Source organism: Leptonotus elevatus, chromosome 19 (genome assembly GCF_054856555.1).
Source record: "Leptonotus elevatus isolate MCC_2025b chromosome 19, RoL_Lele_1.0, whole genome shotgun sequence".
Classification (NCBI taxonomy): Eukaryota; Metazoa; Chordata; class Actinopteri; order Syngnathiformes; family Syngnathidae; genus Leptonotus; species Leptonotus elevatus.
Window position 1 is genome coordinate 6,433,277 of NC_141257.1, and position 24,416 is coordinate 6,457,692.

The 24,416-nt window shown below is 41.2% G+C and overlaps 2 protein-coding genes across 3 annotated transcripts in view; one reads left to right on the forward strand and one right to left on the reverse strand.

The window, feature by feature from the left end:
- Positions 1-9,523, forward strand: part of col16a1 (collagen, type XVI, alpha 1) — a 47,827-nt gene extending 38,304 nt beyond the window's left edge. For both annotated transcript variants that reach the window (XM_086062223.1, XM_086062224.1), the window contains 22 exons: positions 542-592; positions 671-727; positions 869-922; positions 1,001-1,045; positions 1,726-1,779; positions 1,855-1,890; positions 1,975-2,037; positions 2,115-2,186; positions 2,278-2,331; positions 2,457-2,501; positions 4,085-4,129; positions 4,389-4,442; positions 4,538-4,591; positions 4,678-4,728; positions 4,885-4,974; positions 5,997-6,032; positions 6,106-6,150; positions 6,886-7,083; positions 7,172-7,235; positions 7,823-7,999; positions 8,085-8,162; positions 8,570-9,523. In XM_086062223.1, the coding sequence (XP_085918349.1) occupies positions 542-592; positions 671-727; positions 869-922; positions 1,001-1,045; positions 1,726-1,779; positions 1,855-1,890; positions 1,975-2,037; positions 2,115-2,186; positions 2,278-2,331; positions 2,457-2,501; positions 4,085-4,129; positions 4,389-4,442; positions 4,538-4,591; positions 4,678-4,728; positions 4,885-4,974; positions 5,997-6,032; positions 6,106-6,150; positions 6,886-7,083; positions 7,172-7,235; positions 7,823-7,999; positions 8,085-8,162; positions 8,570-8,763 (1,617 nt within the window). In that variant the 3' untranslated portion in view covers positions 8,764-9,523. The remainder of the gene's footprint in view (positions 1-541; positions 593-670; positions 728-868; positions 923-1,000; positions 1,046-1,725; positions 1,780-1,854; positions 1,891-1,974; positions 2,038-2,114; positions 2,187-2,277; positions 2,332-2,456; positions 2,502-4,084; positions 4,130-4,388; positions 4,443-4,537; positions 4,592-4,677; positions 4,729-4,884; positions 4,975-5,996; positions 6,033-6,105; positions 6,151-6,885; positions 7,084-7,171; positions 7,236-7,822; positions 8,000-8,084; positions 8,163-8,569) is intronic.
- Positions 9,524-9,821: 298 nt separating this feature from the next.
- On the reverse strand, positions 9,822-22,864 carry col9a2 (procollagen, type IX, alpha 2). Its single transcript, XM_086062225.1, has 32 exons — positions 22,697-22,864; positions 21,549-21,623; positions 21,149-21,184; positions 21,008-21,070; positions 20,343-20,396; positions 19,779-19,814; positions 18,723-18,746; positions 18,582-18,635; positions 18,418-18,471; positions 17,707-17,757; positions 17,564-17,620; positions 17,294-17,347; positions 16,413-16,466; positions 16,240-16,293; positions 15,746-15,799; positions 15,622-15,675; positions 15,464-15,517; positions 15,325-15,378; positions 15,183-15,236; positions 13,847-13,891; positions 13,703-13,756; positions 13,567-13,620; positions 13,440-13,493; positions 13,298-13,369; positions 12,997-13,032; positions 12,855-12,899; positions 12,230-12,262; positions 11,981-12,127; positions 11,850-11,904; positions 11,586-11,774; positions 11,422-11,499; positions 9,822-10,981 (listed from the first exon to the last, which is right to left on the reverse strand). Exons 1-32 carry the CDS (start codon positions 22,766-22,768, stop codon positions 10,776-10,778), a joined length of 2,076 nt encoding a protein of 691 aa, XP_085918351.1. The 5' UTR covers positions 22,769-22,864; the 3' UTR covers positions 9,822-10,775.
- Between the last annotated feature and the right edge of the window lie 1,552 nt (positions 22,865-24,416).

The following is a 24,416-nucleotide window of genomic DNA, read 5'->3' on the forward strand; positions in this document are numbered from 1 at the left end:
TGTGGTTCTATAACTTTAAAAAAAAAAAAAAGTTCATAGATAATCTTACTCACAATATACAGCAGCCCTTCTGCCTTTTCCGTGCACCATTTTAAATGAAAGTCATGCGATGGACTGATTCTGTTGTTTCATCCTGATGAGGATGACACATCCTCATCTTGTCATGCAGATGTGTAGTCTTGTTAACGTTGAGACGTGAGACGAATGAGCTGTTTTGAGTGCAAGTCATTTGTGGCGGAGTAGCACTTCCCAGCAGGTGCTAGCGTCTCCTGTATTGGTCGGCGCTGTTAGTGAATCAAGGAGAAACGCGGCACCTGAATACATTACCCGTCATTGCCGTGGAGATTGCGCACAATGGCCAGCTGCCAATTAGTATTTCTCCTCGACAATCATTTAGTAATCACAAATTTAGGACCGATTGTAACCACATTGTGATGACTTCTTTTTTTTTTTTCAACATGCTTGTTTTCCTTTCAAAGTTGTAAGCTTAACAAAACTTCCATCCGTGCACATAATATCCTTTTTCCCATTCATTCTTCAGGGTCAGCAAGGTGAGCAAGGGTCATCTGGGCTGGCTGGACTCAAGGGTGAACAGGAAAGTATCTGCCTAGCAATATTCTTCAAACGGTACCGTGTGGAACTATAATCTTTATTTGGTTGATCTTTACCTCAGGGCCCTGCAGGGACACCAGGCTATCCCGGATCCATGGGGACACCCGGAATGCCGGTAAACTACAGCATATCATCTTCAGCCTGAAAAGAGCAATGACACTGACAATGTTCTGACTGCTCGGATTGGAAACAAACTGTGGGTGGTTACTCTTATATGTGAACCGGAATCGATTGACTGCTGTTTTCTTTTTCTCAGGGACTGAAGGGTGAACGTGGAAGCCCAGGGACGGCTGGTGAGAAAGGAGAATCGGTACAGAACAACAATGATACTTTTCTGATATACACAATGAGTCATTCTGCGAGTTTTTCACATGACTTTCTGCTATAGGGTCCTTCTGGTCCCCCCGGATACCAAGGACAGGCGGGCGCACCAGTCAGTGTTTGATTTTTCACTCTTTTTAGAAACTGGCTCTGATTTAGCTTTCAATTAGGGATAGGCCGATAATCGGACCAATATTGGGCATTTTGACAAATGTCGGTACTGACCTTTTTTAAAATCTGATGGCCGATATAAGGTAAATTTAAAATAATTTAAACTCAGGGAGCTATATATTATTATTTTTTAGTTAACATTATAAGAGATGCTGCTGACCCTGGGAACCTTCTGAACCTTTTGTTTTTGTTCGACATTAAAACAAAGACATAAGAAAGTTTTCAGGAATGTTTATGTTTTGGGAAATACAGTAGAAAATTGCTTAAGTTTTCAATGAACTTTTAAAGACATACTAATAACCTTTGGAGTTCCCTGAACGGTTTAAAAGGATGTAAAAAAAAAAAATTAATTGAAAAGTTGCTCAATAAACATGCTTTAAGAAATTATAACAAGAGTCAAAAATTGGCATTTAGTATTTTTTTTTAAATTGACGGCAATATTCCCCCCCCCCCCCTTTTTTATTTTAATTTTTTACTGGAAATGAATAATGGCTTCAAATATTGATTATCGGCCTCATTGACTACTAATAATCTGCATTTCAATCGGCCCTGGATAAAACCAGATTGGTCTATCTCTACTTTCAATATCTTGTTAAAAAAAAAAGTATTCTTTGTTTTTAGGGAGGGAAAGGAGAGCTAGGACCAGCAGGACCTGAAGGACCAAAGGGCGATCAGGTACTACCAAATTCAAACTATCCCCCCCCACCCAAAAAAAACACAAGGTTTTTATGTTATGTGTTATCTTTGAAGGGCTTTCAAGGACAACCCGGATTCCCGGGAACTCCAGTAGGATTTTATGCTTTACCTCTTCATATACATGTACTCTTTATTACATTCGGTGTAACTATTAAATAATTCATGTATATTCAGGGCCCACCCGGCCTTGCTGGCAAAAGTGGAAGGGAAGGACCCCCAGGACTCAAGGGTGAAAAGGTTAGCATATTGTATGTATTTTATTATGCATCGTACCAAGAGGTGAATTGATTTGGTACTTTTTATCTCTTTCGCAGGGCAATGATGGTTCTCAAGGTTCTCAAGGACCAACCGGACCGCCAGGCTCATCGGGCTCGCCGGGACTAATGGTAGAAACAATATGAATAACTTTACATTTCTTTAGATTTGAGCGATTTAATTCCACTGTGAGATGTCAGCTGCTTGTATTTGCTATCAAAGGGTCCTCCTGGCATTGAGGGAGTTGATGGGAAAGATGGAAAACCGGGGCTTCGGGTAAGTTACATGTCTGCTTTAGAGACATAAGGAAAAATAAAAGATGTGGAAGACGTGGGTTTGCAGCTGTTCTGGGAACATTTTCTTTACTGTTGACATTTGTTGTCTGTTTATTTTCTTGCCAGGGAGAGCTGGGCCCACCAGGACCAGCCGGCCCACGAGGAATCCCAGTGAGTAGCACCTTCTAATAAGGCCATCTTGCTGTGTATACACTTAAATATATCTTCTTCTTTTTTTTTATTGTTATTGTTTGATCGGAGCCAAAGGCTCAAATTTCATCTGAGTAGTAAAGAATGTTGACTATAGAAACAAACGATGAACGAAAAACATAAAAAACTTTATGCCAATCAAACAATAAAAAAAAAAAACTAAATTGGATATGCACAGCACACATTGTTCAATTTCCTGCTTGCTAAAAACAAATGAAGCATGTTGAGTTGTTGTGTACTAAATGCAAATAAGGGCGGTCTGATGATTAGCACAATGTTTACAATTAGGGTGGAATGGCACACAATCTAATTCTCGTTAAACTGAAAACTTGTTCAGAGATATGTAGAACTTGCTGGTGTTGTTAGTAATAACGTGCATGCATATAATCTTTAATATGTAAAAAAAAAAAAATATCAAACTAGCCTCCCCTAAGCTTGTTATAGATGTCACTGACAAACGCATGCAATGTTTGAGTCCTTGGCTTTTTTAATTTTAATGTTTTCTTTGCAAAACAAGATAATCTTGTTTGTGGCATAGCCAATGTTTTATCACCAAATATTTCCCAACCTAATGAGATTTCCATCATCAGCCCCAGCTGTAAGGTATTGTGTTTTATTAGCAATTGAAAGCATGCAAACACAATTGAGATGCTCATCATGTGGACCATTATCTGCCAAGCATACATTGTGCATGTTAATAGTTGGATTGTATGACACCATTACAAAGATGCTGCTAACATAAGTGCTTCTGGCAATTTGCGACGATCTTATTTGAACCGTAATATAACTCATTTTACCGTATTTTCCCTGACAGTCACGCATATAAAATCAAGATTGTTGTATTCAGCCTCTTTCTCTGCATTTGTAGATGTTATAATTGTTGATTCAAAACGGGTTGTTCAAAAATCAACCGTTTACATTCTTGCGTCTGGCAATTTATGGTTATCTTATTATCTTATTATCTCATAGTATAACTCAATTTACCGTATTCTCCCTGATAGTCATGCATATAAAATAAAGATAATTGTCTTCAGCCTCTTCCTTTGCTTTTGCAGATGTTATAAATGTTGATTTCTAACAGGTTTTTCAAAAATCAACCATTTACATGCTTGCTTTTGGCAATTTAGGATTAGCTCATTTTACCGTCGTATAACTCATTTTACCGTATCTTATAGCGTCATAATAACGATTATTGTCGTCATCCTTTTCCTCTGCATTTGCACGTGCATTTCCATCACATTTTTCTTATGGCCGTTTGGAATATTTGAAGCCATTCATCTTATTATGAAGCATATAGCTTTTACTGTAGTATAAGTCATTTAATCGTATTTTCCCAGACAGTCTTCTTCGTTCCTGTGCAATATGATATAGGTTGTCTTCAGCCAGTTCGTCTTCCTTTGTAGATATTATCTTTGCTGATTGCTTACAGGATTTTCAAAAACTTCCTTGATTTAAACTTCCAACGTCAGGTTACTTAGTTGCCACAAATGGGTGATTTATCTATTTTTAAAAATGCTGTACTAATTGTTTCTATTGCTCCATAGGGATTCAAAGGGAAATCTGGTCACACTGGATTTCCAGGACCTAAGGTTGGCCGATAATTTATTACTTTTTCCGTCTTTTTCTGACACCGGTAATAATTGATAAATGATGCCAGAATTGTAAAATAGATTTGATTACTTTTTTTTTCTTTTTTTTTTCTCTAAAGAGCTATAGATTTATTTGATTACTAACATAGTGAAGTAGCAATCTATGTTTTGATTTGTGTCACTTTTTTTATTTTATTTTTTTACTTTGTGGTGAATTTCGCTCATAATTACACTGTTTACTACCCTCTCACACCTCCAGGGAGAGGTTGGACCTTCAGGCCCACCTGGACCACAAGGTAGACCAGGACATGAGGTGAGCGTTTATTTTTTCTTGAAAGAGAAAATCCTTTATCTATGCAGACAAAGCCCCATAGTAATGACTGTGATCTCAATCTGTGACCTTTCTAGGGTGATCCCGGAACACCAGGAGCTCAGGGACGACCTGGACCATCTGGTCACATTGTAGGTTCCTTTCTATTTTGGACTCCTTTATTTGACTCCAAATTTATGCGATGCTGCTATTATATTGTTTGGTTTTTATCCAACAGGGTCCACCAGGTCCAGCCGGATCCCCAGGACCTCTCGGTCCAGCAGGATTGGTGAGGTTCTCACAAACTTGTTATCATTATGACCTGGATGACTTAATTCAATTAACTACGTTTTTGTTGTTGTTTGGGAGAGGGTGAGTTAAAGGACATGTGGCAAAATATAATTGAAACGTTCCGGGAATTAGTATTCATTCTGTTTTTATGCAGGGTATAAAGGGAGATAAAGGTCAGAATGGAGAGAGAGGTCTCCCAGGAATGCCTGGAACGGCAGGTCCTCCTGGTCACCCAGGATTAATGGTCAGTACATAACAGCCCACAATGCACTTCCAATCCACGTACATAAAGTGTATGGCAAATTATGGAAGCGTGCAACTGCCAATGTGGAAATGACATTTGCAAATACGTTGGAACGTACTTGCAAACATGTGCTGTATTAAGTGTATTTGCAAATATGTTTAAATATATTTGCAAATAAACAGACTTTTAGGCTGAATTAGATATGTAAAAAAAAACAACAACTACGTTTTCGTACTTGATTTTCAAACGTATTGGTAGGACAAACACTAAAGCTTATTTTATTTTTAAGTCAATACCCCGTGGCATTATGGGAAAAAATACTCAGGTTTTAGAATTTTTCATAGAAGCACATATTTGGAAGTATGTTTCAACCTATTTGCAAGTACGTCAAACTTATTTGCAAGTAGCTTTCCAAGTAGCTACACTTGCATATACGTTTGAACGCATTTAAATACGTTCGACCGTACTTGCAACTATGTTTAAATGTATTTGCCCATCAAAAATGTTTACTCGACATTATCAGTTGCACAGTTCCGTAGCATACATAGCCATATACAAATACGATATACTCAAATGTACTTTCAAATACGCATAAGCGTATTTTCAAATATGTTTAAATGTATTTACAAGCGCGTTTGAATGAACAGGGTAAATTAGATATTTAAAAAAATAAAAAACTACGTTTACTTAATGTTGTAATGTCAATACCTTGTGGCGTTATGGGAAAAAAATGCTAAGGTTTTAGAATTTAGCATACAAGCATGTTCAAACGTATTTGGAAGTACGTTTAAACGTATTTGCAAGTGTGTTAAAATGTCCTTGCAAGTACGTTCCAACGCATTTGCAAGTAGCTTTGAACGTACTTGGAAATACACGTGCATATACATTTAAACATATTTAATTATTTCCGACCGTACTTGCACATACGTTTAAATGGTCACACATGTTACCGCCACATTGTCAGTTCCACCCTTCCGTACCAATTTGACATTTTTACCCTCTTTTGTCTCTTGTTCTTTTAGGGAGAGCCAGGAAGTGACGGTTCTGCTGGTAAAGATGTGAGTAATGGCCGGTGTTGAAGTTCTTACGTTCAGTTCCTCTGTGGCTATTACATTTTTTTTTCCTCTTCAGGGGTTGGCAGGCCTTGCTGGTGAGAATGGGAAGCCAGGTCAAAAGGTAAGCGCCGTCTCAGCAAGTCCTCCTCAAAAAGCAGGATGATGCTCCTTTTTTTTACTACTTTGAGTCCTACCGAAGTTCAGGCTAATGTTTTGCACTGCTGAACATGCGTTCTCTTAGTATTTCTGTCCATTCTGCACCCGTGCCGTAACATGGCGGCACTTTAGCTCTCATATCCTCCTACCGAAATCATCTTCACTCCTGACCTCAGTTTACCCTTCCTCGCACTGGCAGTCGGCCACCTACGTCCAACAATCTCGTATTAGACACGGGATTCCAGTCTGTGTGTACAGTGATATCGCTATTCTCTGCCTGTGGGATAATGCTATTAAGCATGAGAGGAGATGCGAGATGAGGCTATTTGTCACGCTGACAGGACGCCATTGTCAGGGTTTTAGCTGCACAGAAAGAGAAAGACAAGAACGGACTCCTCAATTCTTCTCCACACACTCTATTTCAAGAGACGCTTGTCTTCCCGTGGCACGTAAACATTGGTTGTCCATTACGGGCGGCTTTGTCCGTGATAAATCACTATCACTAATGCGGCATGTCTGTTTTTCAGTGTTTTTGTGCAATCAGAGAAAATTGATATCGCTGTCGCCAAATGCTTGGCTTTTGTTTTAAATGACATCCAAACACAGTTTGTGTTCAAAGTTTTTGGAGCTCTTCATACAAATATGGAAGTGGAGAACATTAGAGGGACACGTTTAATGGCTGTCTATCCATCTCTGTAAGGGTGAGCCTGGGTCGACAGGCGAAAGAGGCCATCCAGGGGAGCGAGGCAGACCGGGGCCCCCTGGTGGAGGCTTGGGATATCACTCCAAGGATGCTCAGCCAATGACTGGCCCAGCGGGTCCCAGAGGGGAGAGGGGAAACGCTGGCTCAGCTGGCCCCGCTGGACTACCTGGAACTCCAGGATCACCGGGACATGATGTGAGTTCAAATGACATCACACCTCACACTATTCAAATAATTCTCATTTGTTTGAACTTTTTGATCAATGCTCTCCATTATTCCGCAGGCTGTTGTCAATTATGATGAAATCAAGAACTTCATCCGCCAGCAGGTCATCAAGATTTTTGATGGTGAGGAAAGACAAACCCTGATACATCGGTATTCACAGAACGGTGGCCCGACTTGGGAGTTTATCGAAATCCGAGCTGTCGCTAGGATGTTTTTTTGGTTTTGACTTGAAGGGGCAAATATTATACACGCAAGCCAGATGTTGTCAGCAGACTCAACTCAGTACACTTTGCATCATGATAGAAACTATGCTAATTTCCCATACCGATGATTAAGGCCTTTCAAAGTGTTTTAAAATAATATTTTTTGAAAATATATATTCTTTTACTGCAGACTTAGTTCTGAAAGTCTTCTTCATGTGTGTGTTTATGTCTATATTATACTTCCCCTTGGTGGCTAAGGCACATAACCAGAAAGAGCACAATGTTGGTCGGAACGCATTAATGTCATTTTAATTCATTTTAATGGGGAAAGGTGATTTGCTCTATAAATGTTTTGAGTTTCAACTATGGTCATGGAACAAATTAAATTCATAAGTCACCAAGTAAGCAAGTACGTTTTTATCTGCACATCAACTTTTCTTAAACTCACCTTCCCCTTTTGGTGATGATGTTCATGTGAAATCATTGAATGCATCTCATCTACCCAGAGAGAATGGCATACTACACGTCGCGTATGCAGACGCCAGTAGAAATGGTGTCATCTCCTGGTCGGCCCGGGCCCCCAGGGAAAGACGGCATTCCCGGTAATCCCGGAGGACCCGGCATGCCTGGCATCCCGGGGCAGATCGGTCGAATTGGGCGGCCGGGACCCCAAGGCCCAAGTGGTGAGAAGGGCAACCGACCAACTAATTTAAATGTGGTTAGGTGTTTAAAAGCTTCATGTGGTTAAAATATTTTTTTCTTTTTTAGGACCAAGGGGATCCGTGGGTGCAAAGGGAGATAAGGGTGTAGGTGAAATGGGAGACACGGGAAGACCAGGAGCACCAGGTAATGTATAGGACTGATCCTGATCATGGAGAAATTCTTCCATTTTGTTGTTAGTACCCAACTCTGTTCTTCACAGTACTGAAAAGAGCACCTGACACTTTAGTATGTTAATGCTGTAAATGTATTAAAACTTTTATATGTCACTAATTAGAAATTGCCAGCGTGATTATGCGAGTCATCATTCTGCAAACAGTTTTAATTACCATCGTAACAAAGTCAGATATCAACATCTGGGCTACTTCACAACTTCACGGAGCATTGGCTCCGCTTACAAGTAGCCACCTGTAACCACATATTTGTCTCGTCTTATCAATTTCCAGCCCATCATTTTTGTTTAAAACATACATTCATAATGGGCTTTATTTACTTTATTTGTAAAATCTATATCATCGCCTTTGACCTCTCAGGTATCCCAGGTTCCCCGGGCTATGGTAAAATGGGACCCCCGGGTTCTGTTGGCCAACAAGGAGTTCCTGGAATCCCAGGCCCGCCCGGACCGGCTGGCTCCAGGGGAAACGACGGCCGGTGTAACCCTTCAGACTGCATGAGCCGTCAAGTAGAATATAGCCCTAAGGGCCCGTCTGTCAAGGGCCCCTGGTAAATGAGCGGCGGGCATGGAAGAGAGAGGTAGGGCTATTCGAGAGGACAGAAAACTTGGCCAAGACATAAGAAGTGAATTTTTATTGTGTCATTCTTTCTCTATAAATTCCACTTTCTTCCCATGTTTTGCCTTCTCTTTGCCATGTTTCACTCCTAAAAACAAACCACACGGAAGTGAACACAAAAAAAAAAATCCAGTTTTTTATTTTTCAATTTTCTTTACCAAGCTTAGAAAGCAGCAACATGTACTGTAGCACTTGCTTGCACCTCTTATATCATCCCCCCCCCTCACCACTCTTTTTTCTCTCAAAAATAACATTGCCTCCCAAACCTTTACAATGGCTGCAGAGCGTCATAGTTGAATTGGGTTTGTAAGAGACTGGATGCATCGGTAGACACCCTTTTTGAGGACTTTACTGTTTTGTAAATATTTATATTTATATATAGCAGCTTTTTATACATTTTGAAACATTTGATGAGCTACATATTTCCATAGCCATGAAAATACTGAATACCAAACAAGCTATTTCAAGTGAAGAATTGAGTTTCATGATTCAGGTTTTTAACATTCAAGCAACATTTCTGTCTGGAATATTTGCAGCCATTCATCTCAAAATGAAGCAAATAGTTTTAAATTCACAACCTACCAAAGTGCCATTTTACTGCTTGGGGGCATTATTAGGCTTTAATTTTACATTTGTTAGTCAAACTGAAAAAAATTAACTGTGGTCAAACGAAATTAAACTGTGTTTTAAAATGGCCGTACAATGTCACTCTATACATTCTTGCTGTGTATATGTTGTTTAAAGACATCCAAACTCATGTTTCTTCTTTATGTTGTTTTTATAAATCATTTGAGACAAAAAAAATCCAAAACAAGGGTTGTTGTTTTTCATTGCAGCGTATTTGTGCAATTGATGTCCCAAGTGTATAAATTACAGTATATGCATTATGTATGTGCATTCGAATTGAAACTTGCCAAACAAAGAGTTGGCAAATTGACTGAATTGATATAAATGATTATAGGGGAACAAGATTTTCACATAATAATAAAGAACATTGGATTTTATAAAAGGTTCCTTTTTATTGGTTTGGATTTACTTGAACAGCCAGGGGGGAAAAACAGTTGATTATATTAACAATAAATAACTTGTGTTAATGAAAATCAATCATTCATTGAACTGCTGACACCCTGCGGAATGTTGACAGTGGTACAGAACGCACATTGGAACATTCGGAAACGAGAATTATTTCTGAAATGTTCTTCGGGATTCTTGGTCGGCGCATATCGTAACCCATTCCTTTTTCGCTACATAATAATCAACACACATTTACAAAGATTTACAGCACTGCATTGTGGGAGATGGGAGTGCCCGTTGGGATATGCCGTTGCCAGGCAACAAGAGGAAGAGATAAAGTAGTCGTTAGTTTCTAAAATGAGACTTGGGCAGAAAGCGGGTAATGGCGAAAGGATAGATGGGGGGGGCAGGGGGGGGGCACTGAGGGATTTCACTCAAGCTTACAATTGGCAATAATACATGTTACAAAGATATTGTACTGAGAGTACATTTCAGAATTATTTATTAGTCCTTTGTACAGTTTTTTTCAAAAGTCATTTGCAGTGATGTCGCATGAGAGGCAGGACGTTTTAAGCTAGCTAATCACAAAATGTTAAAACAAATGGCGCAAATGTAATTTCTACTGTGCTGTCAGGTCCTCTCGGCTCCTTGTTGCACATGATCCGAAATACTGGAGAAAGGATGTGGGTGGCTGTGACCTGCTGTTGTCTTTGTGATGAAAGGGATAAAGAAGAGAGAACATCCCATCAGGTTGTCTGTCTAAAAAAAAAAAAAAAAAAAAAGGGAGAGGAAAGGGGGTTGTAATGTACATCCAGTCAATGTACTCTCCCTCCCCATCTACCCCTTTGCTCATGATGTTCAAGTGAGAAGAGTGGTCTCTGTCCTTCTCTCCCTCCCCCCCCCATTGTCATGAACTGGTGAACGGAGACGGACGCTAAATGTTGGGTCCTTTGATGGCTCCCGCCTCCTGTAGTCTCGGAGAGGTGTACGCCGACGCGGCCAGACACATGGCGGCCTCGCAGAAGCCTGGGAGGCCTGCCGGACCCGCCCTACCGGGACGACCGGCCTCGCCAGCCGCTCCGTGAGGGCCTCTCTCGCCAGGCCGGCCGTCTCGGGCAACGCCGTCAACACCGGGAGGACCTGTGAGGGCGACAAGCAAGCATTGTCAATGGGCACTTCGGTTACCAGCATAACTACGGCTATTAAATAAAAAATTAAATATTTAAGGGTGATTATACACGGGTGCGTTTTATACACTGCATTTTACAGTTATGGGGTATTTTCCTGAGCCTCCATTTAGAGTTTTGATTACACAGGGACCGTATGTATACATTGTGTGCGATGGTCGTGATTGTGTTAAATTTGATTCTGCTGTTGGAATCCTATTACATTATCACTCAAGAGCATCTGTTCAATGACTGAAGTTAATGATGCTTTTAAAATGCCTTTAAGTAGGCTCTTCTGTGGCGAGAGCCCCCCCCCAACCCCCTCCCCCAAGAAAAAAAAAAAAAGATCAGTTTAACAGTTTTATATTCACAGTTAAGCCTAAACCATCTCAGGTGACCCCCCAACTCGCTTGCCTTGAATTCCTGGGGTTCCTGGTGGTCCTTGATGGGGTTTGCCAGGATCTCCTCTGTCACCCTTCGCTCCTCTCTTTCCTGACAATAACAAGAAAAAAAAATTGACTTAGATGTTCACTGGGAAATAATGTAATTAAATCATCAGGTTTTGTTATCTTTTCGACCTTTAAGCCCTGTATTTCCAATCTGTCCGGGACCTCCAATCATGCCAGGAATGCCCCTCGAACCAGGTATGCCATGTGTTCCCCGGGGACCAGGTGCCCCTGAAGGTCCAGGAGGGCCCGGGGGTCCCATTACCCCGGCTCCGCCGAGCACAGCCCTCTTGGCACTCACAGCCACTGCTGCTAGCCTCTCTGAGTTCCCACCAAAAAACAATTGTTTAATTTTTTTAACTGGAAAACATTTTGGTCTCATCTCTGGATGCCCACCTTGCAACATCTTCAACACGACTTCAATGATATGCTGGTCAGATGTATCGCGTCCCTGAGGAGGAGAAGAAGACACAAATGTGTAGCAGTTTTTCCTAGCATGCGTCACAATTGAATTGAAGTCGACTCACTGGCGAACCCTGAATGCCCGTCATGCCAGCCACACCTCGGACTCCATTCAGTCCTCTGGGGCCGGGCAGTCCAGCAGGTCCCTGGTCACCTGGTTTACCGGGGTCTCCAGTTGGGCCGTTGTGTCCGGAGTCCCCCCTCACTCCTTGCTGCATGAAGACCGAAGTTTAGTGAGTGACGCAAAAAAAAAGTACGGTAAGTGCGATCCTTTTTGTTTTTATTCTAAAAATATTTATGACCCCAAAGCTCACCTGTCCCTTGGGCCCAGGTTCTCCAGACAAACCCTGCCAAATAAAAAGGAAGGTTCCATGTTTTTATAGCAATAAAACACAATATTTTGTGGGACTTGCAAAATCTGTCAAAATCCAGTAAAACAGCCTGGAGCGAAGGGTTAAGTAAGTCGATGGCCAAATAAAATATTCCCATTTATTCATCCAGAGTAATTTGAAATTACATAGCGCACACTTTTTAGCATCAAATCCTAACAACCACATTTCAGAATGTCATTTAAGTGGTGAGTGCGCCCTCCAGTAGACAAAATTAACAACAGTTCATTTTAGTAAAAAAATTGCAGTTTGTGTTCTGTCCTCACGGGCCATCTTGGACTCCTTGACGTCCCGGTCCTGGACCGCGGGCTGTATGTTTGACACCCCTTTGCGAATCGAAGTGAATAGTACAAGTGAACATCTACAATAATTTTATTCTCACAAACTTTGGTAGAGTTGTAGCAATTTCTGTTATGTTCTTCTCTTGGCTACCTTCAGACATGTGAGACCTTTTTATCAACCTCCGACAAGTGTTGTTACTTCTGAATGCTTATCTTTTTTTCCCCCCAGCATATAACGTTGTTCAACTGAGTTCTAATTGTTTTCATACCTTTTCACCTTTCTCGCCAGCCAACCCCTCAACACCCGGGTCACCCTATAATCAAAATAGAGGCACGGTAAAATAATTATACATGCTAATAAGCATCTCTGCTTATTTCCTAAGATCTAAATGAGCAAAACTGCTAACTCACAATGTCTCCTTTTGGCCCACCTTTTCCTTGGAACCCCTGAAATACAAGATGTTTAGAGATTTTTAATAGGTCGCCTTAAACGTAAGCATTGATTGAAGCAAGCATCGCCGCGCATACAGTAAGACAAGGTAAGAAGATGTGACCTGATCGTTAAGACAAGGACAATGAGGATGTTGAGGTGATTAATGGCGCTGCCTCATATGCTCTGATTTCCTCCGGATTTATGACTTGACTCGTGGGTAAACACTGCCCCCTAAAGGACACGGCTGGATCTATGTGATGCAGATCTTTCACAGCATACCTTGTCTCCTTTGGTTCCACTCAGTCCCTGAGCACCTGGAATTCCCATTGGCCCCCTCTCTCCTTTGCTTCCCTGCCAATCAGACATAATACGTTACTTTACAATTACAAACATGTAATTGCAACGTAAACGCGCAACTTACAGACTTTCCAACTATTCCTTGAGGGCCAACTGCACCACGCTGGCCCCGGTCGCCCTGCAATTGCAGATAAGATGAGTATCTTGACTGGTGTGTGAATTTTCAATATAATAAAAGTTGGGGTATGTACCTTGGGACCAGGAACTCCCGCCATACCGGCCTCACCAGGAACACCAGGCTCACCCTAGCAATAAGTCATTTGAAGTAACGTAAGACCACCAGTGTTAATTCATTCAAATGTGTTTTGTGCTGTATTTGTGTGGTACCAGAGGTCCAGAGGCACCAGGCATGCCAGATTGACCCCTATGTCCAGGCTCGCCCTAACAAGAGACAGACAATGAGATCGATTGAACGTACGTGCATTTAAAATTGGAATCACTGATTTAATAAAAAAAAAAGAAGAAGCTTACTTTAGCTCCAGGACCACCTTTGGAACCTGGACTACCAGGCAATCCCTATAGACAGAAATGAGAAAATGATATCCATAAAATCTTAACCAAAAGTTAGAGTTCTGTTGTAGCCTAGTTTTTTTGTTTTTTCACCTCCATCAAGGCGCTAATTGGCGAACGAGACATGCTTCCCGTTCTGTCTACTTCTGTCGGTCACTTTTCTCGGACAGGTTGTGATTTAAGACAAATTCTTTGTGTGTTTTTACTAGGAGTGACAGACGATTAAAATGTTTAATCGTAATTAATCGCATGACTTTAATAGTTAACTTACAATCAATCAAATTTTTTTACATCTGCTCTAAATGTACAGTAACATGTTTTCATAGTCAACATAAAAGCGGACAAAAATGTTAAACTAATAAAAATATGGCTGCATCTTTTAGAGATTGACAGCTATTTCATAATAATTCATAAAATTGAATTAAAACTAAAAATATGTACTGTATCGTAAAAAATAATGTGATATTGATTTGTGTTGTCATTTTTCTGCAACTAGCTGACATAATCGGTGCATTTTCTTTACATATTCAGAGCTATCTAGTCTTTAACATGAAGTAACTTTTGAAATGCACGTTTTAATTTTTTTAAAAATAGTATCCACAAATATATGCATTATTATTAATTTTATTACTGCTAAATTTTGCAGTGGACGTGTCTGCTGCGTTGTTGCGCCTGGAATTCCTCCAGTACAGGCTTGGTCATTAATTGCGCGTTAAAGGAACTTTAACTAAAAATTAACACACAAATTTTGACACCCCTCGTTTTTACATACCTGGCTACCAAATCTAACTCTATGCACTTTTATTTGCCATCAACCTTCAAACAGGTTCCCACACAGTGTTTCTGCTGAATATTCCCCGTTCATCTTATTATCATGACATGCATCACGGCCATTACATTACGGTGTTTGCGGCAGTGTCACTGCAATGACCACACAGCAAAGCTTGCATCTCATGCTCCATTACCCCCCCCGAGTCAGAACGGCACGCACGCAAATGTGAATAGCTACTGTTTTATTGTGATAAATCACTAATGTTACGGGAGGGAGAAGGGTGTCTCGCGGTAGTTTCGATTCTAGAACAACTCAGGTCATAGGGTCAACTGTTACCCTGGAGGAGAGTCCAGAAAACAACATAGCAGCTGCCTCCTGCTGCTACCCCTTGCTTGTGCTCTGCCCTTGTTGATTTGGGGAGGAAACATTGCCACAATTGCCTACGTGTCCTGCATGTCAACGGGCATTTGCAGACAATCTTGTTTGCATGTGCCTTTCATGACTTGGCTGTCATGAATCACTCACCGCTGTTCCCTGAGACCCAGGGGGACCTGGCATCCCTGCCTGGCCGGGCCCACCCTGTCGAAAGACGAAAATGAGAACAGAAAAATCTCTCCCTGAGCCAGGGAGCTTTTTCCTCTCATGATAACAGCAGGTTGGCCCTTACTTTGATTCCGGGAATGCCGGGTGTGCCATCTTTCCCATCAATACCGGGCAGGCCCTAAAAATGCAGGCACATGAGCCGGTGGACTTCAATTGGCACCGTCTGACATTATTCAAACTGAAAGAAAAAAAAAACAACTCACATTGTCTCCTTTTTTGCCAACCGCGCCCTGTGGGCCCTGGATGCCATGGCTGCCCTGCGGGAGAAGAGCAAATGAATGTTAATGTATTCAAATCACACATCAGGATCACATTTTGTAAGCAAAATATTCAGTGGAAAAACACTGGAGAAGTCACTTACTTTATCTCCCTTGTCCCCGGCCTCTCCCGGTGCACCCCGAGGTCCCTCCTCACCCTGAAAGTGTAACGGATTACCGAAAATGAGTGCATGTTCTTTTTCTGTGTTTTTATGTGTGGGTTCTTACCGGAGGTCCTGGAATCCCTACAGGTCCGTTGATGCCCTTGTAACCACGAGGTCCCTACGGAAAAGCGCAAAAAGCGCTATTAACCACTTGAGATCATGGCCGCCTACTTTTCATTGTGATGAAGGGGCAATTAGCGCTTAGCTCAATCTACTAATGGGAGCTACAAAGAAAGCGAGGGGCCATTTTGGCTTTGGCGCTAACTTGGCTAGCGCGGCTAATGTTAACTGTAAGACAGATTGCTACCGAGGATCATTAATTACATATGGAGACACTGCGGACCCAGATAACCCCGACTCATTAGAGGAGGCGAGAGATGTGCAGTGGCATCATTTCCATATGTCCCCATTGCTGGTAATGGATGATGTTTGTATGGTGGGGGGCAGGTCCTACTGTGCCTACTTGAAGCTCATCTAAAAATGAGAACAGCCTTGCCTTGAAAGATAAAGTGGACAATAAAGTTATGTGAATATGAGGAACGAAGTTGTATTTCTCACCGCCTCTCCTTTGGGACCCATCATTCCTGGATAACCTCTCACGCCCATTGGACCCTTTAAAAAAAAAAAAGTAATAGAGAAGTTGGCCCACGACTGGGAACAAAGGCAGCTACTTAAACGAATCACTTCAGTCCCCATAATTGAGTACCCAACACAATATATTGTTGTCATACCGAAGGTCCTGGGATGCCTTGCTCTCCAGACATACCCACTTCTCCTTTGATTCCCTGGAGGACGAGAGATTGAATTTTTTTCTTCACTGCTCATAGAAAATCAAGCCAGTTGTAAAAAAAACAAAGAAAATACTCTTTGTTTGTGTCATTTAAAGAGTAAAACATCAAACCGTGGATTACTAAATTTGAGCTAGCTCAAGTTCAAAGCTATGCTAACTTGACCTAGCTCAAACTTCAGTAGCAATTCAAGATGTTATCTTGCTACTACTACTTCACCATTATCCAAATAATAGAGGCAGAGCAATACTTTTAAAACATTTTGTTAATGTTATTTAAACTGTATGAATTTTAATTGTGTATTTTTTAACAAGTCAAGTTATTGTTGTCATATAAATGGAGTCTTACCCTACAGTGCTGCATTGACAACACCTGACAACCATATTTTTGAAGACAGAGCAGAATCACAGTATGTCCCCCGAGAGTCAGACTAATCTGCAAGATTGGCCATGGTCCTTAATTAACAATTTCAGCATTTCATTTTCACCAGCAGACTTCCTGTGAGGCAAACCCACAGGCTAATTCCTGGGATCTACCATTGCTTCTCTGATTTCACAGTATGCTCATTAGATCTGCTTAATACAACGAAGTGAGGTCAGCGCATGAACCCCGATTAGCTCATCCTCCCATTCGAGTAAGTGGCTCCTTGCCGCCCTTTTTATGCCGCTAACCCTTATGCTGACTGCACCGCCAGGACAGGCTACCCACAGCTAGATTAGCGCCACTCATGCGCCTCGCGGGGCTTCATTAGAACTAATCTTTGCCTCTGCCGGTTTCTGAATGTGAGGCTGTGTAATATGAAATTGAGACGGTGTAGCGCGTACCTGTTTTCCAATACTGCCGGCTTCTCCAAGAGCACCGGGTCGTCCTTTGTGGCCCTAAAGAGCAACCGCAAAATCTTCAAATCAGATCAGTCAGTATAATGCCGTGTAGGATCCAATCGAGGGTGTAAATATGACAAGCCAAGTGGTGCGGTGACCAATCGTATCTACAGGACTTAAACGTTGCTCGAGGATGTTTGGACCTTGGCAGAGTTCTTTACATTTTTTGTCCTTGCTCATGGAAGACCTGAAACAGCAAACCATAACACTCACTTTGACTCCCTGAAGTCCCACCGGGCCCTTAGGTCCTGCTGGACAGTTAAGAGGACACTGTTGTAGAGAGGGGGGGACATTTGTAAATTATACCGAGTAAAGACATCATCTACAATTTATTCTGAGCTTCCCGGGGGTTGTACCTGGAAGTCGGCGCTTCCTTCTTCTCCACCAATGAACTTCCCGGGCGGGCCCTAGATAGACAACAAGCAGAGGACGACTGTGGGGACCATGCGAGTCAACTGGTTCTCGTTGGCAACAGCTTCTCATGCGAGCTGAGAACTCTCACCCATCAACTTGTTCCTCCATCTTTCCTTTTCTCTGTTTATAGATTTCATTAGGAGGTAAAATAACTCTACAGAGGCGGCTTATGTATTTCTGCTACAGTCAGAGGAGACAGCCCACAGATCTAATATAGGGTGGGTGTTGGGGGGGGGGGGGGGGGGGGAGATGGGATATTTACCCTAAGACAGCGCTAAAGCTAAACAAATACACTCCCCTGAGCCGGAGACATCACTCTCATTGAAGACACCCCCCCCCCCCCCCCCCCCCCCCCCCCCGCTGGATGCATGCGAGAGAGTGCATCTACCCCTGGAAAATATACTTGAAAGTCTCCTACTCAAAATGTTGGTATTTCAGTGCTTTCTCTATAGGGACACGTGCGTGCAAGATTCATGGCGCTCTGCCTGTGTGGTGCATTTTAACACACCCACCGCAGCATCATTTGAATTTGAAAGAGATTTGAGTCTGGTCGATCATTTACGAACAGTTCGGACAATCGCATCGGATTCTATTCATTAGCCTAATGGGATTCATTCATTCATTTAATTAAAACAAGGACTTAAAAGTCTTACTGGCTTGCCTGGTGGCCCAAAATGTCCTGGAGGACCAGGTGGTCCCATCAAACCCTATAAACAAAGCGATGGGGGGAAAAAAACACACAATCCCAAAGATGATTCTGATGTTTGTTTACTTAAAATAAAACTGAAGATGTTTTGGACTCATCATAATTGTTTACCTTTGGTCCGATTGGTCCAATTTCACCAGGAAGCCCAATCGGCCCCGGAGCTCCCTGAATAATTGACAAAATAAAATCTATACTGTCCACCAAAAAAGCAACATATGTCCCAAAAGCAAATATATTCAACAATAAACTCACTGCAAGTCCGAGGAGGCCAGGGCCCTGTATGAACAAGAGGAACAAACGTCACAACATTTTCTGTTATATTCATTTTATCGTATCTTTATATACTAAAACAACTCCCATTGAAGAAAGGCCGCTGCAATGTATTAAAATCGGCGATGCTTGTGCAGTGTCAGCGTGAAGACGACACACTGTAGTTCTTCATGAAGAACAACGTTTAAACTTGCAAGTTTATTTGGCTTTGTAATTCATTATAAACAACATAATTAAGTATGTGAGCCTTCTTGCGGGAAGGACGGCCCACGGCACAAAATATTGTGTTTGTGCCACGCACCACTTGCCACCCCACTCCCCTCTTTTCTTCTACCGTGACATTGAATGACTCCAGAACTGATGTTGGGCTGGTACTGATAGTGTGAGCTAGATAGAGACGGAGCCCCCCCTGCTGGTTATAAGCCGGGTTACAGTTCAACCGGAGGGAAAGCCAAGGATTTAAGTTACTGCCGAGAGCAGGGGTCTTAAACTCAATTTATTTCACGGTTGCTAGGAAGTAGACTCTCGGTGTGTCTGGGCCACATCAAATATTCCACAAAAAAATGGCTTCAAGTATAATTGATTTATTTTACGACTAATCCAATCGTCTCAATCTTTATCAAGTCAAGTCATCTTTATTTATATAGCGCTTTCAAACACCCTTTAGCTGTTACAAAGCGCTTTGACCCGTCCCAACACACTTCTCAGCATGCCTATATGACTGATTACATGTAATTTTTTGATTTTTCTCGGAATATTCAAGACAATTCAAGAAATTGGGTGACCTTGATGCCAATCTTTCTCTTAACGCACTCATTTTGACACCCCCTAATGCTGAGTTTAACCCGAAAGAGAGGACAGCTGGTCAGGCCTTTCAGGGCATGATGGAAACGGCACTTGAGAGGCTCAAACCTCTTTGTAATTTAAAGTTTCCCATACCTTTATTTGTTGTTTGCCACGTATAACTGCTTAACCCGAGTTCATTAGAATGCACATGCAGTATTAGCTTATTAAGAGTAACAACACATGCATACTTACAGGTCTGCCAGGCTCACCGCTAAAACCGGGTCGACCCTGAAACAACGGTTGAAAAGCAACACATTAAATAAAATGCCGTAAATATAACGATGGAAACAAAACTGTGTGTTATGTCCATTATGCAATTAGGAGCTCCAATGCTATAGTGGAGCCAACATTCATAATGTAATCCCTGCTGAAAATTAAAAGCCGACATTACCATTTTCAATTTCCTTCCCGTAATGAATTACTCAAGCACAATGCGGCCGCCGCTATTTCACTTTAAATGCTACTTTATACTTCAACTCCATTACATTTCAGATGTTTTTTTTTTTTTAAATGTTTCACAATGTACTTCAACTGATTAATATGTCAGCTATTCAGGTTACTTTGCAGATTGGTGTTATATATGGTTATGAGTTGCTATAAATCCAATAACCCAGCAGCAAATGTTTCAAGCACCTTAACGAGCATCATTAAATGTAGTGCCCGTAAATCAGATCAGTAGTTATAATCAAACACTCCAACAGGGAACCTCTTCGATAGCGAAATCGTATTTTCAAACACTGGATGGTTTACACTTGCCTTGGGGCCAGGGCTTCCCACCGCACCCCGGTCACCCTTTGCACCAATCAAACCCTGAAAAATGGAGAGAAAATGATGAAGGGGTCAAAAAAGGTAAGCAACGTGAAGCTTGAATTCACATTGAAATAATCTGACGTTTGATTCAACTTGACACGGTTCCTGTAGGTAATTAGGAAACAAGCAGGAGATTGGAGATTCCAAAGAGGATTACTGCTAAAAGCTCTCAAGACGATGTGTGTGTGTGTGTGTGTGTGCACCTCAGTTAGCATGTGACTCAGATTTTCACTACAAAATAATGTCAAGTTATTTTGAATCTAAACAGAGCCAATAAATGCATTTTATTGGCATTTTATTCAAAAAAAATAATAATCCAACACCTCTGCTGACCAACCCTATCACAATGAATCACGTTGACTTGAAATCAACAGTTATTCCTTATAAAACATTTGTATACATGTATGACTGTTCTGTTTTCAGATACACATTCAAATCTTTTACTATCATTTTACTGAGGTCAACTATAAATACAAGCATCTATTAAAACGTGGCCCTGCTGCATTACTAGTAGTCATAAATGCAATCATTGTCCTCATAAGGTATCCCCCCCCCCTCCCAAAAAGACCTAAAAGCTTGAAACGGAATACGTAAACATTCCGTTTTCTCACATCAATGCCGTTCTCGCCCGGTGCGCCATCACGACCCGGCTGTCCTGACTCTCCCTTTTGTCCCTACAAAAACAAAAACAGCATTCATTTCAATTGAAGTCATAATTTGACATGCATTGATGACATAAAAATGGCGCTTACTGTTGGACCAGGGGGACCAGGTGGGCCTTTGTCTCCCTGCAAAAAGATTATTTGTCATAAAGAAATGCAAATAAGCTCAACTCAACCACAAATAATACATTTTTGCAGAATCATTTGAAAACCCCCCTCACAGCAAACCCTAAAATATCTCAAATGTATCACATTACTGTGACACAAACCCAGACTTCTTTCCACATGTCTGCCAAGAGTCCCTTTCTCAAAGAGCACCTCTTTGCCAAGAAACAGAGCTCCTTTGTAGAACCGAATGTTTGCGTTTACAGAGCCCTCTAGTGGTTCAACTTCAGGACTGCACTAAAGTGCTGGATTGGTATTTCCTTAGCACAATGATGCTCTTTGTAGCAACACTGGTGGGCAAAGTAGGGGGGGGGGGGGTACTCACATCAATGCCGTCTGACCCAGGAGTGCCAGAAGGACCCGCTGGGCCTGCCTGGCCCTGAGGTCCAGGTGGACCTCTCTGAAGGTGGAGAAAAGTAGAGCAAAAAATGAGGATATGAACTAAGATCATTTTCTTCCAGTGTAATACATTTATTGACCCCAAAAAAGTAAAATTAAGCTACTGTTATATGGTAGATGTTTTTACTGAATATGGTTACATGACATTTGACGGAAAAAAAGGCCATCCTAAAATCACGATTAGTTTTTTTAAAGATATAAATGATATCACAATGAGAATACAATGTAAATAATTGTAATGTAATACATATGGTAAAAACATACTACACATTCTGTTAGTACTTTTTGATAACCAAAAAACCCTATAAAATCATTCCATATATAAAACCAAATTGCATAAAATATGAATTAATAATACCGGGGGGAGACAAAAGGATAGAAAGAGGAAAGTGGGAGGAGGGGTCCCTCAGGGTTCCATCCCGGCACCCCCACTCTTTTAATCTCATGTATGTGGGCATTCCAGATGAGGTTATTTAAATCCAAAATTCCGATTATTCAGGTATTTAAAAAGAAAAAGTCGCCCCCGCCCACCAAAAAAACAAAAGCACAAAAAAATAATTATATTCCTCCAATGTAAAAACATCCAACAGATGGCAAGTGGGTGTTATTTTGAAACGGGCCTTTCACACCTTGTAGTCAAAGTTTCGTTTGTGTGTGCCAATGCAAATAGATTTCCATCCTTCATTGCCACAGTCTTCTCCTTTGAAAAACAATTCTTCTTTGCTTGATAAAGTTCCGTTTTCTTGTCGAAAAATGTCACCCAGGAAACCTCAAATCCATCACGATCTCCATTTCAAATCACAGACAAGAAACCGCGTTCAAATAGTGATACTAATCCAAAGAAGTGAAGGCTGTTTCCCTTTGTGTCCTCTGCAGAAAAGCAGAAAGTCCATTTCATGATCATCTTTCTTTTGTACTCAAGTCAGGTGACTAACCCACATACCATGCACATAATTTCAACTTCACGTAACTCACCCAACAACTTAATAGGACCCCACTAACTGACACGCGGTGCCCCCCCGGATCAGAATAAAGAACTTATTTCTAACAGGTGCCCCCCCCCCATCCACTTACCACTTGGGCAAGAACTAGGCACAGCGTCTGCAGTATCACCCAGGACTTTAGCACGGCCGAGAGAGAAGCCATGGTCCTTCTCCCCTCGGTTCACCAAATCCTCTCGTCTTGCTCCCCTTATTCCTTCCCGGGCCAGCACAGTGAGGGACTGGTGAGGTAAAAAGTGCCTCAAGGAAGGCGTGGGGGTGGGGGGTGTGGGGGGTCGTGGGTATGTGCACACTCAAGGAAAAAAAAAAAAAAAAACTCGGGAAGACAGGGTACAAAGGGGTGGAAAAGGTAGGCAGAGGTGTAAAGATGATGAAGATCAAGACAACATCAAGAAGCAAGGAATTACACATGTTTCATGTAATGCTGTGATTGGTTACTTTATGAATAATATGCAAATTCAAGCTCCTCCCAGATCCACAGGAGCTGGACTCGTGACCAAAAACAGAACCATGGACCATTAAATGTGAAGAGAAAAGGAAATAAAACAAAATAACATTTAACAGTTAATACAGTTTATTATTTTTATTTCTACAAATATAACACACTGACATTTTTCTAATTGGAGCTTTAGTCCTTTTGGCAATAAATATTCAATTGGAATGTCAAAATGACCTACAGTGACCCCTAAAGTTGTCATGCGATATAACATGACGTTTTTTTATATATCCACTAGAGGGCAGCAAAGCCAAAAGATAAAAAAATAACATCTGTCTGCAGGCGGATTACAGTGATTGTAGTGTCCATTTCTACTAGTTAGTCGCTTTATTCATCTCAAAGAAAAAGAAGTTAAAAAAAAAAAAAGGTGGCCTGACAGCATGGGTGTGGGACACCATGCCAATGCTGAGTCAATTTGGATATATTTGTGGTGGACATATGATATTCTCGATTCACACATTTGACAGTGTTTTTCAGTGGTTAGACAAGTCTCTTGTGTTTTTGCCAATTGACTCAAACCACAGATTATGAAATGACAACACAATGATGATTTATGAGATTACACAATAGAGTGAACGCCTGGCTCAGAAACAAAAACTTAAAAAAACAGTCTTCCTAAGTGATGCTTACACTATGGAAAAAAATGTCACTGTTGCATTCTATTTTTGATTCTTTTATTTAATATTTATTTAACAAACACCACACAGCTGCATCAACTGCAGTGTGCCTCGTGAGCGAATCGTTGCACTTTGTACTTAAATGACTTGTTACAAAATAGGGAACAACACAATAATTAATACATCTTTTTTTGTAAATGCAGAATTAAAATCTCAGCAACCATCCAAACAACAAGAGAAACAACAAAAGCGACGTGACATTACAGCAACAAGGAGCCAAGCAGACTGACTGAAAACTGGGAACTAAATACAAACAAGCTGACAAGATAACAAGCCACACCTGGACAAGACGTGATTGGCTGACACAGGTGGGGATCAAAATCCTTAATGAGGAGACATCACATGAAAAATGGACACAGGAAAACAAAACTAAATTTAAAGTCAATAAAAACTTGAATCATCACAAAATATGTACAGATAATTTTTTTCAGGAAAAAAAAAGAAGAAAAGCATTATTTTGAACCAGTAACGCATCATCAGAGAGAGTAAGACATTTTTAACACGTTTGAGATACTAAACGGCAAGTTTCTCCATTGAGTGAGAAATTGAAGTCGAAAAATGATATCATCATTAAAAGTTGTACACATGTACAAGGAAGGCACATATACACATGCTAACAC

Bases quoted from the DNA above. Each gene is read 5' to 3' on its own strand.
- col9a2 (XM_086062225.1), bottom strand. From the start codon at position 22,768: ATGGCTTCTCTCTCGGCCGTGCTAAAGTCCTGGGTGATACTGCAGACG. The intron at 20,397-21,007 runs GTGAGAAAACGG...TCCATTTTTCAG, and splicing joins CGGGCGAGAACGGCATTGAT to GGTTTGATTGGTGCAAAGGG. The intron at 16,294-16,412 runs GTATGACAACAA...TTTTTTTTAAAG, and splicing joins AAGGCATCCCAGGACCTTCG to GGTCCAATGGGCGTGAGAGG.